This window comes from Aulonocara stuartgranti (genome assembly GCF_965226115.1).
Source record: "Aulonocara stuartgranti genome assembly, chromosome: 23".
Taxonomy (NCBI): domain Eukaryota; kingdom Metazoa; phylum Chordata; class Actinopteri; order Cichliformes; family Cichlidae; genus Aulonocara; species Aulonocara stuartgranti.
The window spans coordinates 11,091,772-11,109,675 of NC_138958.1; the positions used below are offsets into that span (position 1 = coordinate 11,091,772).

At 43.5% G+C, this 17,904-nt stretch overlaps 1 protein-coding gene across 1 annotated transcript; it reads right to left on the minus strand.

Moving 5' to 3' along the window:
- Nucleotides 1-820: 820 nt before the first annotated feature.
- On the minus strand, nt 821-17,793 carry rab3b (RAB3B, member RAS oncogene family). The gene is made up of 5 exons (XM_082524262.1): nt 17,422-17,793; nt 14,877-15,101; nt 8,508-8,626; nt 8,305-8,429; nt 821-5,141 (listed from the first exon to the last, which is right to left on the minus strand). The coding sequence occupies exons 2-5, from the start codon at nt 15,099-15,101 to the stop codon at nt 4,957-4,959; spliced, it is 654 nt and encodes a 217-aa protein (XP_082380388.1). The 5' UTR covers nt 17,422-17,793; the 3' UTR covers nt 821-4,956.
- Between the last annotated feature and the right edge of the window lie 111 nt (nt 17,794-17,904).

The following is a 17,904-nucleotide window of genomic DNA, read 5'->3' on the forward strand; positions in this document are numbered from 1 at the left end:
TGTATTTTGATTTGATTTGATTTTTTTAACCCTGCGAAAATCCACAGTTAAGCTGTTACAGCAGCCAAAACAATAATGCAGATAATAACTACCACGTGTGGTGGTTATTACTGCTGCTTCACAGCAAGAAGGTCATGGGTTCAAATCCATGATGTTTCTGAGGTTGTTCTGTGTGGTTACATGTCATGTCCGGGTACTCTAGCTTTGTCCCCATAGTATGAAGTTGATGATTAATAATTAGACTTGAATGGTTTTCTGTCTCTCTGTTAGACCTGCCACAGGCTGGTGAGCTGTCCAGCGTATACCCTGCCTCTCGCCCTATGTCAGCTTGAATACGCTGCTTCTCCAGCAGAACTCATTGACTGATAGAACATGTCCATCATTTTGCTACACACAGTGAAGGATCTTGGCTTCCCTAGGAAACAGAGCCTGCTTGTCTCCTTCTTATGTCATCCCTCCAGTTCAGCCTGTTGTTGATGTAAACACTCAGATACTTCTCCAACACACACTCACACCCATCCCAATCTTCGTTCTGAAGCTGACCACCATCTCTCTGCTTTTATTCACATTCTGTACAGTCCTCCTGGACATCACTGATATCCAACCTCTGCAGAACCACCAGAGTTCTTCTGTAGGTGTTGTGACCCATGAGAGGATTATGAAGTGAACAGGAGTGATACAGCAGACCCCTGTGGAGCAGAGGTTCGACACAACTTTCAGAACTGTTTGCAGATTTATGTAATTTTTAAAAGATTCTCTGGTGACGACTGCGTACGTATGTATTCTACCAAAGAAAAGCGACACGCATTCTGATTAAAGATTGTGATTTTTATTATACTAAATCTGATCTATAATATACAAACATTCACAATATTTTGTACAATCACTTTGTGCTTCTCCCCGAACAGGAGCAAACCATAAGACAACAAGTTTACAGGAACTCTCTAAGAATTAGTCCATGGTTACACTGCAGAAAAATAAACTCAACACCAGGATCAGATCTACCTCTATCATTTACAAAGTCACTTAGAAAATAATCATATGAAGACGATGTCCATGTTATTGTAAGTTCTTATCCATATGAAGACACACGGCAGGGAGTTACACACCAACGTGCGCTGTGGTTGCTATACAACAGTTTGGCAGGATATAAGTTTATCAGAATATTTAAGAACAAATGTTTCTTCAAGTCTTCCATGAACAAACGCACTGGATCTCAAAATATCACAAGAACCCGTACAACTGAACACGCGATAAATATCATGATACTCAACACGAACACACACGCACACACACACACTCATGTAGGAAACACTGCAAACACGGCGGCTGTGCGACTACACCTGCTAAAGGGGGCGAGAGACGTGCTCTCCTCACTCATCAGTTCCACTCACGTGTGTGCGTGACTAAAAATCAGTCTCCGTGTGGCCTTGGCGGCACGGTCGCCGGTGCAAAAGCTGATTGCCACCATGAAGCAGGGCTGCAGCGCTCAGTGTGGCCCGGGCCAGGGGCTCTGATCCTGATCTCCTTTCCTGTCTTTGTTCTTCTGTGATTTTGGAAAAAAGCAGACATGGAAGTCAAACCAAAACTACAGCGAGCACGCACTCCAGCACTGGCCAGAGGCAAGACCCTGGATGCTTTTTACTCTTCTATGACTCGTGAACTCTGACTCAGCTTCTAGCAAAGTGCAATTCAAACAGGTTCACTTCACACCTGAAGGTTGATGATTAGTGTGAATGCAAACACGACTCTTTCCACTCTCATTTTCCATCTCAGATTGTTTCATAATAACACCAAAAGAGCTCCGAGCATGTCTCCATTTGTCTGGAACAGAATTTGTATGTGAACTAAGCCCTTATGAGCACGCTCACACCACCAAAGGGAGTGGATGATCATTCAGCTATGACGGTCAGATAGTCGTCAGTTAACCTCAGAAACAAACCTCCTGCATGTCGGTTACTTTGGAGTTCCTGTTGCTGTTTGCAGCTTCCATTAATGTGAGTCCGCTGGCTTGATCCTGAACCAGAAAAACTGTGTGTTGGTGCTGGAAGGTTTGACTGCTGCAGCTCTGGGTTGTGTCGTCAGGTCTCAGTGGCTTTAAATAACTCCAGTCTTCTTAACTCGTGCTCTGTTTCTCTGTAATTAAGGTCAGAGAGGTGAATCCAGAGCTTCGGTCCCACAGGAAGGACAGCGTTTCAGTTTAAAGCATATCTCATTCGGGGTCATCACTGATTCTCTGCCGTGTATTTAAAGAATCTCACGGCTCTGTGAAGGCAGGAACTCTGCATCTCACTTCTGAGCGCAGCCTTACATTACAGCAAAATGCACCTGAACTCAGGCTTCAGCAGCCACACCCACACCGGGCTTTAGAAATAAAAATGGCTCTGAGGCCTCTGATTCCTTGGAAGTCTTGGACCCCATTGGTCCATTCAGAAATCCTTCCACACCTTCACAACACAATGGAAACAGCTGGTACAGGGGCAGACGTTTTGGGGCTTCCTGTCAATGAGAAGAAACACTGACTGAAGGCTGGAACAGTGAAGATCTGAAGGACTGCTTCATCAGACAGAAACAGGAAGGTTGTATAAGCTATGAAGGACATGCAAAGAGAGCTGAAAGTCAAGCAGCATCACGTTAAGTCCTGCAGAACATCAAACTGAGGGCAGCTGTTGGAGGCTGCAGATTAGAGAGGACAGAGATAACAAACAGGGATTGTTTGTGCTCCTGCACACGCTCACATCAGACTTATATTTGTTCTGTTTGTTGTTAATAATGCAGACAATTTGAGTCAGAGTTCAGAGTTTTTTTTTTTTAGTGGATGGTTTGCACATGCTCAAAGAGCATCTGTGTATCTCAGTTTGGTTTTCACAGAGTGAGCAGAGAAAATATCTTCACCTCTGGGATTTAGCATCACTGAAACCAAGACTGAAATCATCATACAAACATCCATAAAATCACAATGCAGTTTCAGCTTCATTTCACACCTGGTTACAGGTGTCATCAATACTCACAGCTGTTCATCCGATATGACTCTTGAAAGTAATGATTTAATCTGAGGTTTTACAGATCAGAACTCCCAATGGAGGTTTTTTCTTGGATGTAAACTTATGTGTTGTCTCAGTAATACTTTGTTTTAACACCATTTCAAGTGTTTTCCTTCTCATTGAAGTTTCTGTAGTTATCTTAAGACCCTGTTCAACCACCAGGGGGTGCTGTCTCTTCACCTCTGACCCGGCTCCTCTGACCCGAGCGACTGGACTGCAGCCCTGTCAGAGTTGTGCGTTGGTGGTGCAGCCTTAAAGCGTCTGTCTGAGTAAGGCCAGTAAGAGTTTGTGGGCTATAGGCATGTTATATCAGAGGAACTAATGCTAGCTGTAGAGAAGCAGCATGAGTGATGACTCAGAGGAGGACTGTAAACACATGAGCAGCTGTGGCGTTGTGCTACACTTTGAGAGGAAAGGCAGTGCTGTGCTGACCTGTGACCCTGCTGACATCACACTCCAACTAAATGGGCATTTGGCGTGTTTGAGACACTAAACTTGACCCGCAGTGTTACTCAGTTAGAGGCCTGCTGCCTCACTACACGTGTCATTACAGCACGGAGCAAGCAGGTGTCAATCATCGCGTCTAATCTCAGGCAGAGTAAGAAGATTCACCCTCGGTGTCCCGGTCAACATCACAGTGCTGCAATCAAAGAGAGCATCTTCAGGGTAACAAAGAGAAGCCGGACGGCATCTTTGTGATGCATGCGAATGAAGCACACTTCTTAAGGGGTGTCCACACAGGAAGTGATTCACTCATCTTGCATCATTTTAATGGCAGCTGGATTATGGCTGTTCCTGGCTGTGGTTGCTTAGGTAGCCCTCTAATGTATTTACCACCCCCTGATATGTCAGTCAGAGGTGTCCTTCACTCCACTGGTAGTTGCTTTAACCGCTCACCTTTAAGTTAAGGAAAGTTTAACTCAAGAGCCACCGACTTTGTAGTGGTTATTTCTCTGTGAAGAAGTCTGCACTACAGAGTGGCACGCAACGGCTTGCAGAAAAAAGCCTTTTACTAGTGTTAACAATCATCTGCAGTTTGGTCTCTGCAGCAGCTGGACTGGATGGATCCTATTGTCACTCTGACCTGCAGTGGTTTCCTGCTGGATGTTTCACATCTGTGCAGCATTCTGGATCAGCTTCTGTTGGATTCGACTTTCATGCTTGCAAGAAGTTGAGTCTGTGGTTACCAGCTGTGCAGCTTTTTAGACATTAATTGTTTCCACCTTGAAGTCACACCAGCACAGAAAATGCGCAGATCTAATCATCCTGTTGGAAACTCCTTCAGTGCATTTGTTTCTTAGCGGAAACAGTCCACTCTCCACCCCTGACTCACAAATTCCCCCCACTTACCAAAAGTCTTCCTCACAGTCCTGACCTCTGACTCCTCACTCCACAGTAAAAGGCCTCTACTTCACACACATGAATGTCAGCATTTCACAGTTAACTATGAAATAAACCGTGCACGCTCATCATCAGATGCTAATTATCCATGCGACAGCTAAGAGAACGAACCGGAAGTACCTGATGTCACTTTTTCAGCCTGTCTGTAACTGTGTCACTTTCTAGTATAATCAAGGCTTTGTTCTTTTTTTTTGTTTCTGCATAAGAGAAAAATCTTTGAAAACAGTCACTGGTCACAGTGATATCACCACCAGCAGCACAATAACCTTTTCAAGCACGCCAAATCCGCATTAGCATGGAGTACGCTGACAGCTAAAGGGCCTCCCACGGACACTTGGGATGGTAAAAGTGGTTATATAGATGTTAGTTAGCAGGGCCTGGAGAAGGCGTAGTAATGGATGGCCGCTCACAAACATGAAGCAGAGCGAGTGTGCAGAGGAATGTTACAATAGATAATCTATATATTTTTTTTTCTTTTTCTTATTTTGAGAGCTTGGGGTATGACAGACGATCAGCAGCACTTCTGAGGTAGCTGGGCAGGTTTGTCGGTCAGTCTGGTGGTCTTGGAACCAGGAGCTGCCGGCGCCTCTACGTCCACACGCTCTGACATCTTCACACAGATGATGTCCACCAAGCGCTCGAACACCTGCCGCACATTGATGTTCTCTTTGGCGCTTGCCTCGTAGTACTCGAAGCCTGCAGGAGGAAGCAGAAGAGCTTTACTTAAAAACCACTGCAGCAACATTTAGAGGCGTCGGACTCAGTGGATCACATTAGACTAGTGATAAACGAAATGCTCCTTTATGCTGATGATGCCATGTTGTATAGCTCATAAACAAAGTGCTTTTAAACTCAGTGGAAATGACATTGTCCTAGTGTTTTACATGTCTGAATTCTCTGAATTTTCTGTTGGATTTTATTATTATAGCATTTTGAAGTTAGTTTGTGGTAATGCAGATGTGTTTTCATGGATATTTGTTTTAGTTTTTAGGTCGTACTTAGTTTCAGTTCACACTTTCAGTAGTGTTTCATTATTTCTGTGTTTCTGGTTCTGTTGGGTTTTACTTCCTGTCTGTTGATTGTCTTGAATATGTTTAACTGTGGCTTATTTCCCCCTTCGTCTAGTGTGTGTAAACAGTCCTGTCTCCCTCTGTGTTCTTGTCAGATTAGGTTTTTATCTGTGCTTTGTGTTGTGCTGCCCTGCATCTCCATGGGTTTTCTTTGGATTGCAAAATTTTGGATATTCCAACAAATAAAGGCTTTCTTTCCACTACCTTCCTTGGTGTTCTGGATTTGGACCCTTTCCAACACCTCCACCTTCCAATTTATGCAGGAAAACAACTTTCTCATGGGTTTATTTCTTTAATTTAATGAATGAAACATAAAATCTCCTTTCCTTTCCATGCTGATGACAATGCATTGTATTGCTCAGATGGGGTGGCTGTAGCTCAGGAGGTAAAGCAGGTCATCTACTAATCAGAAGGTTGGTGGCTTGATTCCTGACTGCTCCAGTTGGCATCTTGGGCAAGACACTAACCTCATCGTGCTGTCTGATGCATCAACCTGAGTTTGACTGTTCAATAGAAAACATTTATGTCATGGTCTCCGTGCCTGCCCGGCCGGCCCCACAAGGCTACATTTGCCGTTTTGGTTCTCTCTCTCTCTCTCTCTCTCCCTCTCTGCCTGGGCGGGGCTCACTGTGGGCTCCCGCCCTTGGCCCACACACCTGACAACAATCACCTGTCATCACCGGGAGCACTATTTGAGGCTGGAACACAGATCCTCTCGTCGCTGGATGATTGTACTGCTGACGTTAGTGTTTCTTGCAGCTCCTGCGAACTCGTGCTTAGTAATTTGAGATTCGTGATTAGTTTGTGACTTCCCTTCTCTTCTGCTTCAGACCTTCCTCCCCGGACCTGTGACCTCCCTGCCGTGTGTGAGTGTGAGAGAGCTACCCTGTGATTCCCTGGAGTTTTGGATTCCCCTCACTGTATATACTGTGCACTGGTGCTGTAAATAAACTGTCTTTTGGAGGCGTCTAAACGCTCTGCGCCTGAGTTCCTACAACCGGATTTTGACAATTTAAGCACATAGCTTTGAGTGCTCTGCAAGAGTAGAAAAGGGCTATATATGAAAGATCATTTATATGTTTTTACTAAGTACATTCTTGAATATTAATGCAAGAGGAAAGACAAAAAACCCTGAGAATGAGATGGAGGCGCTTACTGGAAAAGAACCAGAAGAGTTTTCTTCTTTTAAGCTGAGTATTTTCACTTCTAGCTTTAGTAAGATAGATGCTGTTTATATTGAACTTTAACTGTTTATATTGTCTGTTTGCTTTATGAAAACTGTTGCCATTCAGCTACGTGTCAATGTCTGCTCTAGTTTTAAAAATGAAAGGGAATACACTCCATATTTGATACCAGAGAGATCCTTAATATAATAAAGCTTAAAGTTTGGAGAGCGAACATTGGTTCATGTAAGAGCTGTCAGACAGACATGAGGTCCTCCTCATTTCTATTCGAGTAGGTTTTTCCCGTGTCATGGAAATTATTTTCTGTTTTTTTTTGTTTTTTTGTTTTTTTTTTTATAAATCAGACTGTGTGAGAAGCAGACACTTGAACAGACGCTCGTTTAGCTGATGTGGAGAATCTGATTCACTCTCTTTCTCAGGCTACATGAAAGGTGAGTTAAACAGTTAATAGAGCTGCAGCAAGGCTCAGTTTCAGCTCAATTATCTGCATTAGGACAGAAAGCATGAAGAGTGAAGCATCTCATCCCATATTTGTGTGTTTAAGGTGTTTCAGGCTTTCGGCTCAGTGTCAGCACAGCTCTCTGATGGACTGACCTCAGAGCAGCTTTGAATACACGTGACCTGAACAGAGGGCCCTGAATAACACCTGAGCTCGTCTAAAAACATTGGGAGTGAAGTCTGATGTCAGTAAAGTACAGACATGATAATGTTTATTTCTATTTTTCTGCATGTTCATTATTGATCATATGTAAAATTAGGCCGAAAAAGTTTGAAGGTGTTTTCATGAGTGTGCTTTAATTAATAATAATTTTCAGGCTAAACACCATCAAACAAAGGAAAAATCAATGCTGGCGCTCTGAATCACAGTTATTCATTTCTTTGTTCTGCAGTCAGCACACGGTGTGTGAAAATGAATTCACGTAGGGTGGTGCATTAATAAAATCTATCAACAATAAAGTGCAATGCTGCTTTTACTGGAATAAAAAGCTACTCGCCCTGTCAGTGCTGAGAGCCGCAGCTTTTACCTGCTTTCATATTCTTGTTCTTCGTGTTCTTGTGCATAAAGAAAAATTAAAGCTAAACTGAGTACTTTCTAAATGTTCAGACCAAGAAAAAGCAAAAATAAAATGAACTTATAATCAGATTTCCTCCAACAGGTATAATTTAAAGAAAGTTCTTCGGCAGACAGGGCTCACCTGGTGAAAACACACCTGTTTGCAGAAACCATCCCTGTTAGTCTGAAGGCTCCTCCTGCACTGCCTTCATGCTCAGGTGTTTGCAGGTAAATGTTAGATAATATGAGGAAGGGGAGGGATTGTGTGTATGTATTTTAATCACACTATGGGTTTTTCTACTTTTTTACTACATCAAACATACTACATGTCCCATGAGCCTCAGCACAGAGCTGCTGAAGGAAGAGATGAGCCATCCCTTTTTCTTTGAATAGTTAAACTAAATAAGCTCATATATATATAATTTTCTCTTTAGGTTCCTTTTTGGGGCCCTGAGGCAGTGTTTCTCTCACTGCAACCATCTCAACTAATGAAGAAGAAACGTTTCTTCTGCTGTCTGTACCACCTGAGGTGAAAGAGAGCTGAGTCTCACCTAGCTGATCAGCCAGGTGTTTTCCCTTCTCAGGGGGTACCACTCTCTCCTCGTCCATGTCGCACTTGTTGCCCACCATGATCACCTGGGCGTTATCCCACGAGTACGTCTTAATCTGCGTGGCCCTGCAAACACACAGCAACATGACCTGAGCTGAGTTTCACTTTCTGAGCTGAATCACAGGCTTCCAGCCAATCACCTACCAGTCCTGGACGGCGTTGAAGGATTCCTCGTTGGTGATGTCATACATGAGAATGAAGCCCATGGCACCGCGGTAGTAGGCTGTGGTGATGGTGCGATAACGCTCCTGACCGGCCGTGTCCTGAAAACAAACACACAGCTAGTCACATGACCAGAGATGGGCACGCGTTAGTGTAATCTGATTACTTTTTTTTTGCGAGAATGTCTCATGACAGTGACGTAAGCGAGTGCGACGTTCGTGACAACAGCTGTGTGCAGATCAACAAGGGATCATATATGGAGTGCGGGAGAGAGTATGAGCGTGCAGCGTTTAAAGCGTGGAGGTACTGACCTTACTTTGAGTTTGATTTCGTAAAAAGTGACAAAAACATTAGTGTCCGTTGTGTGTGGGAAGAAAACTTCCCCTTATTAGCAAAAAACCCCCTAAACTTCCAAGCAAGCACCGAGTGCGCTACGACGTAATGGGAAATTCACAGAGAAACTCGCGGATTCTTCCACTGACCGCTGCGGCACACCTACACCAGGGTAAACCTCCGCCTACCCCACTCCTGCTTTACAGGTGAAAATAGAGCAACAGGACCGCTAGTCTTTGATTTTATTTATTTTCTGCTGTGTTTTACTTTCATCTATTTGAAAGAGTGAGTGTAAACACAAAAAAATATTTTATTTTATGTGCTGGAATGTGCAGAAAATAGGTTTAAATATTAAACAAATTTCTTCCAGTCAGAGAATGTTGCATATAATTACATTTTTGCTTGATGCATAAAGTTAAAAGATTAAAACTAATAAAACAAGTTTTAAAAAGATACTTTTCCATTTGATTACATTTTGTGTGATGGATTATGCAGAAAAAGTAGAATTGGGCTGAAAGATCTATCGCTTTATCACCTATTCAGGTTGTAAATCATGTTTTTAAAAAGTAACTAAGTAATTAATTACTTTTGAAAATAAGTAATCAGTAAAGTAACGGGATTACTTTTTGGGAAAGTAATCAGTAATTAGTTACTGATTACTTTTTTCAAGTAACTTGACCAACACTGCACATGACTGTGCCAGCTGCAAACAGACTTTAACTAATCAGCAGCCTCCAAGTACTAAAAGCTGCAGTTCTTCCAACGTCCAGCAGAGGCTCCAGCAGTGAGTCAGCCCCTTCAGACTCCGATGTTAAAGGTTTACAGCAAAAATAAACATATTTACAGCTCGATACACAAGCTTGTCTGGTCTCTATCGATAATTTCCCCCTTTATAACAACAGTATGGGGGGAGTGGTTTTAGCACTCGCCTGGAAAGTTTGCATTATTAGAGGCGTGGCCTCTTTGACTGACAGGTAAATGGTGACACAAGTGGCTGTAGCTGCTACCAGTCAATACCTCTGGACCCTGTTTGTGCTGTTAGAGCCTTTTTAATGACTTTATGTGACCAATAATATGGCTGCTGTGAGGTTACTGTACTAACAGACCATCTAGGAAGTGAAATTCTAGGTATCTGTGTCTGTGTGATGTACCCATACAGTCTGTAGATGCATACTGATAACAAGAGCGTTAGCTGATAACTTAGCATTCCAGCCTCTCGTCTGAATATGATCTGGAAACAATCAAAAAAAAAAAAAAAAACAGCACGGTGAAGGCCGAAAGTAAACTCCAAAACTTCCAGACTTCGTGGCTGCATCCATATTTAAGGTCCACTCTATGAATCTACCATGATGAAGCCATCAGTGCTGAAGCTCCAGAAATAAAGCTGTAAAAATGTCTGTAAATCTGCAGGAGAAGAAAAAGAGAGGAAGACGCTGGATTGAGACACAGCGGGGAAAAACTCCTGAAACAAACATCCTCACAAATACATAAACTACACAGCAGGTTCATTATAGATAATTTGTTTGGAACCTAAAATATGAGTGTGTTGATTCAGCTTAAGTGTTTCTTTAGACACCTGCTGGGTTTCTGCAGAAGCTCAAAGGCTTGAAAGAACAACTTCTGAAGAGTAAAGGGTGATGAATAAAAAGTTCGTTTTTAATATTTAAGCAAAACAGTCATTCAGCTAACGGCATCAGCATCCCTCCCTGTGCTAATGTATATGTGTCAGTGCTGCTTTAATAACTCTGACTTGTGATATGACAGATTGAATACACATCATTACTGTGGAAACTGAAGACGATCAATAAAAATGATCTAAGAAAGCACCAGAGACTCTTTCATCTAGTCTCAGGCCATTGATCTCTGCAACAAGCAGCCGGGCCACAGTGTGACTTTCACGCCACCGTCCTCCACCACTTCATCCTCCGTATCACTACAGCTGCCCCGAGTCACTCTGCTAATTTTAGCTCTGACTCAACACTTCCTGATTCTGCCTTTATCCGGAGAGACACAGCGAGAGCTCGTATACGATTAATTAATTCAGACTGTGGAGTGTGTGTGTGTGTGTGTTTACGATGGAGGATGATCAGACTCAAAAATATGCAGACAGCTGAAACACTCTCCTACTTCCTACTCCTGTATGACACTAACAGAGCCAAAAAGTCCAAAATAAATATCACGTTTTATTCCATAAGACCTGAGGCCATAAACTCATCAGAGGTTTGCACTGAGCTCGGCTGAGCGGGAGGATCAATCTCCTCTTAAACTTCTATCCAATCACACTTTTGACAACCAGAGGTGTCGCCCGTAGTGACTACATGTGTCTGTAAGCAGAGCCAGTGATCTAAAATCTGTGTTAACATGTTGAAGTTAACAGCCATAAACTACACCTCCCATGATGCTTTGGTCATAGCTCTCCATCCAACAGTTTGTGTTCAGTCTATTTTTACTCACAACGATGCTTTCAGTTTGAATCAGCTGGCTCTGATTGGCTCCAATTATGTCAGCAACATACACACACACACACACACACACACACACATGCATGCACACAAACACCTTCTGGGCCCTTTGTCTCCCGCCAGGTCTCAACCTCTCCACCCTGAGAGCTCCTTTTAATTGCCACTAAAGTCAACACAGTAACGGAGTGTGTGTGTGTGTGTGTGCCTGTGTGTGTGAGCGTAAAGGGCCGCTGCCATGGCAACAACATCACCACTGATAAAAGGAGCTGTGAGTGTGTTTTTGCTGCAAGCAGAGCTCAGTCTGCTGATCCACTTTAAACGCATGCAGCTGATCATTACTGCGCTTTATGAAGACGTGCGCTCTGTCACAGCACGTTCAACATTACAGCTGACGTCACAGAATTGTAACGTTTCGTCGCAGTGTATTAAAGCAGCGAGAGCAGAGACATTAAAGGACGAGGAGACACATCACTGAACCCTCTGAGAGATTCAGCATCAGCAAAGATGGAGGCACAAGTTTAACCTGCAGGGAAAAGATGCTTTTTAAACTTTAATTTAAAGGAATAAACAGACAATTTTACAAAAACTGCCCGAATGGAACAAGTAAAGGCTAAATCCACATCAATCAAGCCAATCAAATAAAAAACAGAGCAGGAAGCATCAGTGTGATCTGCAGCGGCTAAAGATTCGATCAAACCTTAGATCAGCGTTGGGCTGTCAAATGAACATCAGATGATGTCTGTGGTCAGTTTGTGGAAGGTTTTTGATTGTTTTGGTGTAGTATGCATGAAAGATGTGGTCTGATCTCGACTTAATGTGAGATCATTCTATTCATGCAGTTTTTATTTATGGACATGAAAGCAAAAATTAAAAAAAAAAAAAAAAAGTTAATTTCAGTAATTCTTCACAATAACTGCTCCAGTTCAATTCAGTTTTATTCAGACAGCACCAATTCAGAGCAACAATTGTCCCATGATGCTTCATAGTGTAAGATAAAGAGAAAACACCAACAATCAGACGATCCCCTGTGTGAGCAGGACGTGGCAACAGGAGGAAGAAAGAACTCCCTTTGAACAGGAAGTTAAATCACATAAGATTTGATCAGGCAAGTGCTTTAAGGTGTTTCCGAATTTCTGCTGATTGGTGAAAAGTGCATCTTCAAGCACTTTGGCTCTGCAGCTCAACATCTAAACCACATAGAGTATTTCCAGTATTTAGAATGGGTCCGCTCAGTCAGCATCCTCCTGACCCATCAGGACAGCGTGTTCTGCCATACCACAAAACCTCACCAGGAACAGGATGAGGAACATGGTGCGTCCATGGAGCTGGCCCGACCTCCAGACTTCCCCAATGGCTGCAGGTGAGCAGACATCCATTTCCCCAACAACATTTTCAGCTGAAAGATCTCTCTTAGAAAACCTTTCATCCTTGTTAACAGCTCACTTGGTGCTGTGTCAGCTGAGATGCTCAGCATTGTAAGAGGGGCTGATTGGCTCACAAACTGTGACTTTCTCTATGGTTCATCTTCACTTTTGCACAGAGATGTATCTAAAAAAAGGAGAGACCTTGGAGAAAATGTGTCACTCTTCCAGCGACTGTATCTGAGCGGGTAACCTGAGGTTAACTTTGTATTTGGTGAGCTCAGACAACCTTCAGAGGAAGCTCATTTCTGCTGCCTGTATACTCAGTCTGCCATCACTGCCCACAGCTCTTGGTCATATGTGGGGTAGGAGTGTGTAAGTTTGCTCACTTACAAATAAATGAACTGTCTCTATTTTTTATGATAGTTTCATTTTAATGGACAGAGACAGAATATTATTTGAAAATCCAGAAATTGACATTACATAAACGTTATAAATACATCTGTATGTTCATTGAGGGAAACAAGTATTTGATGCTCTGCGAACCAGCCAGAACCTCCTACAGACTGGCTGTTTGCCATGTGGCGAACAGATTACAATCAATCAATCAATCAAAAACTCAGTGACCATCAATCAGTCTAAGTCTGGAGCTTCATGCGAGATCTTGCCTCATGCGATGAGGATAATCATAGGAAAAGTAGTGGATCAGCCCAGAACTCCATGGGATGAGCTTCATAATGTTATCGTGTTACTGTAATGGATTGGAATCTTCAAGGAGGCTCATGTTCAGGCCCATCTTAAGTTTACCAGTGAACACTTAAATCAATGAGAGAAGGCTTGGGAGAAAGACCTGTGGTCAGATGAAACCAAAATCGGTCTCCTGCTGAGGTTAGAGGAAGAGAAATGCTGAGTACGACTCAAAGAATAGCATCCCCACAGTCAGGCACAGAGGTGGAAACATTATGCTTTGGGCTGTTTTTCTGCTGAGGGTACATGATGAGGGGGCCGATGTATGACGCCAAACTAGAACCAGAACCTCCTTCCCTCAGCCTGATCACTGAAGATGGGTCAAGGATGGGACTTCCAGCATGAGAATGACTCAAAACATATCGCCAAGGCAACAAAGGAGTGGCTAAAAAAGAAGCAAGTCCTGTGAAGCTACTAAGGCTTTGAGTTGGCAACTTGAGAAGTGAGCAAACCTAATGACCAACAACAAGAAACATCTTACTGCTCTGATCGCCAACAAGGCAACAAGACATGCAAGTCAGTTTATAATTTTTATGTAATGTGTTTTTTTTGGGTTTTTTTGGTTGATATTCATCTCTCATCATTAAAATGAAACCACCATAAAAAACAGAGACTCATTTCAACTGGGATCAAATCATTATTCCCCCTTTAAACTTTTCTGTAAACCAGCTCCGCTTCAGCATTCATCGTCACCACGACACACCGATAAGAAGCTTGCATTAAGTCCGAGGTCCGACTGACACATTGGTGCATCTCATGCTTTTATCATCCCTTTTAAACAACATCCTGAGATACTGAAGCAGCTGTGTGTTACGTCCCTGAATGACCATCAGTGTTGAGCCCTGAGTCTGTATGAGGGAAAGAGGTTATTGTTTGGTACCAACTTTTTAAAGGGCTGTTACAGAATCCAGGTAATGTTGCATCACCTTTCACCGTCTCAGCCTTACCTGCATGGACCCTACCACCTGCCCAGGTAAGGATGATGCAAATGAGACAAAATATAAACAAAGAGAAGTTCCTGCTGACTCCTCACTGCTAATTGACGCTACCATCGCATTCCCTGACTAACAAAAGAGCCACACAAAAAAACAGACACACAAACACAGAGTTTAAACTGATAATCTGATGATCAATAATTAATTTTATGACTAAAACATTTTGTGGTTGCAAAACCACTTCTTCCTAACAGAGGGGCTGGTTCTGAGGCCTGACACCAATGCAGGTGTCCTCTGACGTCAAAGCGAACCAGGTTTAACATCTAACCACCAGCCTTACAACTTCTTTCTATTATTTTTTACTTTATAGCTAAAAAAAAAAAAAGAATATCACAGAGGCAGAGACTGAAGACATCAATGCAACAAGACACCATGTGCATAATTTGTGACATCAGCATCTGTTTCCACAAGCCAGTTCGTCTCCGGCATCTCAGACAAGCAAACCGTCCTCACCCAGATCTGCAGCTTGATCCTCTTGTCGTTGCGATACACCGTTTTCACTTTGAAGTCAATGCCCACGGTGCTGACGAAGGAGTTGCTGAAGGAGTCGTCGGCGTAGCGGAACAGGAAGGACGTCTTCCCCACGCTGCTGTTGCCGATGATCAGCAGCTTGAACATGTAGTCGAAGTTCTGGTCAGAGCCATCCCGCTGGCCGAAACGCTGGTCTGCCTTTGCCATCTGAAGATTTGAAAAGGACAAAAACACAAGAATCAGCAACATGAATATTCATCCAGACTGAGAGCTTCTTTTAAGTCTCACCTGAGATTGCAGAGTTTACATTTGCTTGTGTAACAGTCTGAGCATGTCAGTGGTATAAAAGCTCTTTTACTTTGATGGGATCAGTTGGGATGGGAAGAATCTGTCTGCTTACAGTGTTGTCACTCAGTATTCCAAACTCTCTTGATTATTTAGACCCATGAATGTATAGAAAAAGGGTAAAGAAAATCCTTTGAAGGTGATTAAACATTTAGTGAAGAGAACACCTGAACAGCAGACGTCTGTGGTCGCCTAAAACTCACTCTCATGGTGCCTGAACCTCGTACAGGTCTGATGCACTGCTGGTTTCAGTGGTGTTTCTGAGGTGGGATGCAGAGTGTTGTGCACGCGTGGACTACAGGAGCAGATTTCATGGTGGCATGAGCGTCGTTTTAACCTAGTGTAACCAGTCAACTTCACCACCAACAACATCAAGCGACTGCCTCACTGGTGAGTCCATAACGTGCAGACAAAGGAAACGTAGAATAACCAACACTGACTTCATGTTTTATTCAGTACAACCTAAAACAAGTGGCTGAGCAGATAAAACACACAGAGGTCAGAGATCTCATAGACTTCTACAGGACCGAAGTCTGTTTGCAGCCACAGCTCTCGCCCCCTGGTGGCCATTAAAAAGAAGGCAGCTTTAAGGCATTTTCCACACCGGCTTCATTTTTCACACCTGAAGGTGCGTTAGTCTTTTCTACGGCCTGTGGGTGTTTTCTGCACGGCATCCAGTATCTGCCTGCTCCTCCACAGAATGACGCGGTGCAATGTAAATCGTAAATAAATCGTCAAAGCTGTGCAGATGATTCCAGGTGTTTGATTTGTAGGTGTGGTTGAAGGAGCTGAATAAAAAAGGACGTTCTGGGTGCAAACATCAAGCAGATCCATCAGGAGAGGACACATCACAGCTTGGTCCATTCAGAGGTCAAAGGTCTGGAAGTTACATCACAACATGAGGAAGCACTGTGTGTAGCGTGAAGAGAAGAACTGCAGGTGCAGAGGGTTCAGCCCGAGCTGGTAATATCCATCAGGTGAAGCTGAACCCGAGCCATCCCGTGCCGCTTCCATTAGCGCATGTCATAATGCAATATGATTGTTACCCCCAAAACAACCACTAGTGGAGAGCATACTGTAGATAATGTAACTGAGTACATTTACTCAAGTACTTTACTTAAATACAGTCTTAATGTACTTAATGTACTTATCCTTGAAGTATTTCTGATCTCAGCCACTTTAATTATTTTGGATGTTGTACTTTGTTTCTTCTTCTTCTTCTGTAGATTTAAAATATAAATTAATTAACACATTAAAGGTGCAACATTAAAGTCATAAACACATTAAAGAAGCAACAATTGGTGGTTTAATGAATCAATAATCACCATAGTGATTTTATACTGGCTGTAGGTGTGAATGGTTGTCTCTCTCTCTCTCTGTTAACCTTGTGATACCTGTGCAGGCGTGCCCGCCTGTCACCCTATGACAGCTGGGACAGACTCGTCAGCTGGATAAGAAAATTAATCAATTTTATTTTATTTCTATAGCACCAAATCACAACAACAGTCACCTCGTTGTATGGGGTACAATGACTAACACAGATGCTGCAGAGGCCAATGGAAATAGTCGCGTTTTCGCTTCTTTGGATAAAAATGATTGAAAAGTATAACGAACAAAAGATGTTTAAACTTCATGAAGTATCATGTAAAACGTGTGTGAAGGCACGGGACCAATCAGGGACCACAGAATCACACCCAGCAGGTCTGAGCTCACGTGCTGCTCTCCTGATCAGAAGCATCATACCAGAGAGGATTATCTGATCATCACCAGGTTAACATCAGCACGCTTATTATCGCTAAATGAAAGGTGAAGTTGATGAAGGTGCTGTTTGATAATCAGAATGAGCAGCCATCCCTCCAATAGGGCCTCCGCAGGGAGGAGAAGCCACGGAGCAGCCTGAATCCCCGCAGACCAGCTGCACCTCTGACTTCATCATCACCATCATCACCATCATCCCACATGGACGTCATCAAGCTTCAGCGTCGAAAAATACAAACCATCGATTAGAGAAGGATCGAAGCCATCGATCACCGACGATGATGTGAAGATGATGATGATGAGGCTGGAGGAAAATCGCAGAGATGCACGAGCCCCGGTGTCGCACCGGTGCAGGTGTGACCGACGTTTCTGGATCAGTGTGTGTGTGTCCGTATGTGTGTGTGTGTGTGTCCGTGTGTGTCACCTCTGCTGGGCGGATCGGACGCTCTCTCGGTGTCTCGGTGTGCAGATAAAATCCGTGTGTTCTCAGCAGTGGCTCCTGTGCTGGGGAGAGGAGGAGGCGCGTGCAGACCGGATGTTTGCTGTGAAACGATCTGAAGAGTCTGAATCTGTCCGCGCGCAGCTGTTTCACGCACGGCGGCAGGATGACATGCTGCACACAACTCCTGCTGCTCCTCACGCGCCAGCAGCGGCTCTTCCACGGTCAACGAGCGGCTCCGTGCGCGCGCAGGCGGCTCCTCTTCAACCAATCACAGCGCGCCGCTCCGCAGACGCTGCGCGCGATGACTCATAACAACGGAGGAGGCTGAAGGAGCGCGAGGACAGCAGCCTGTTGGAACTACTGCACCATCATCATCTTCATCCTCTTCATCACCATTGTCTTCATTCTCATCATCTTCATCACATCATCATCTCATCATCATCACATGATTTTCATGATCTTCGT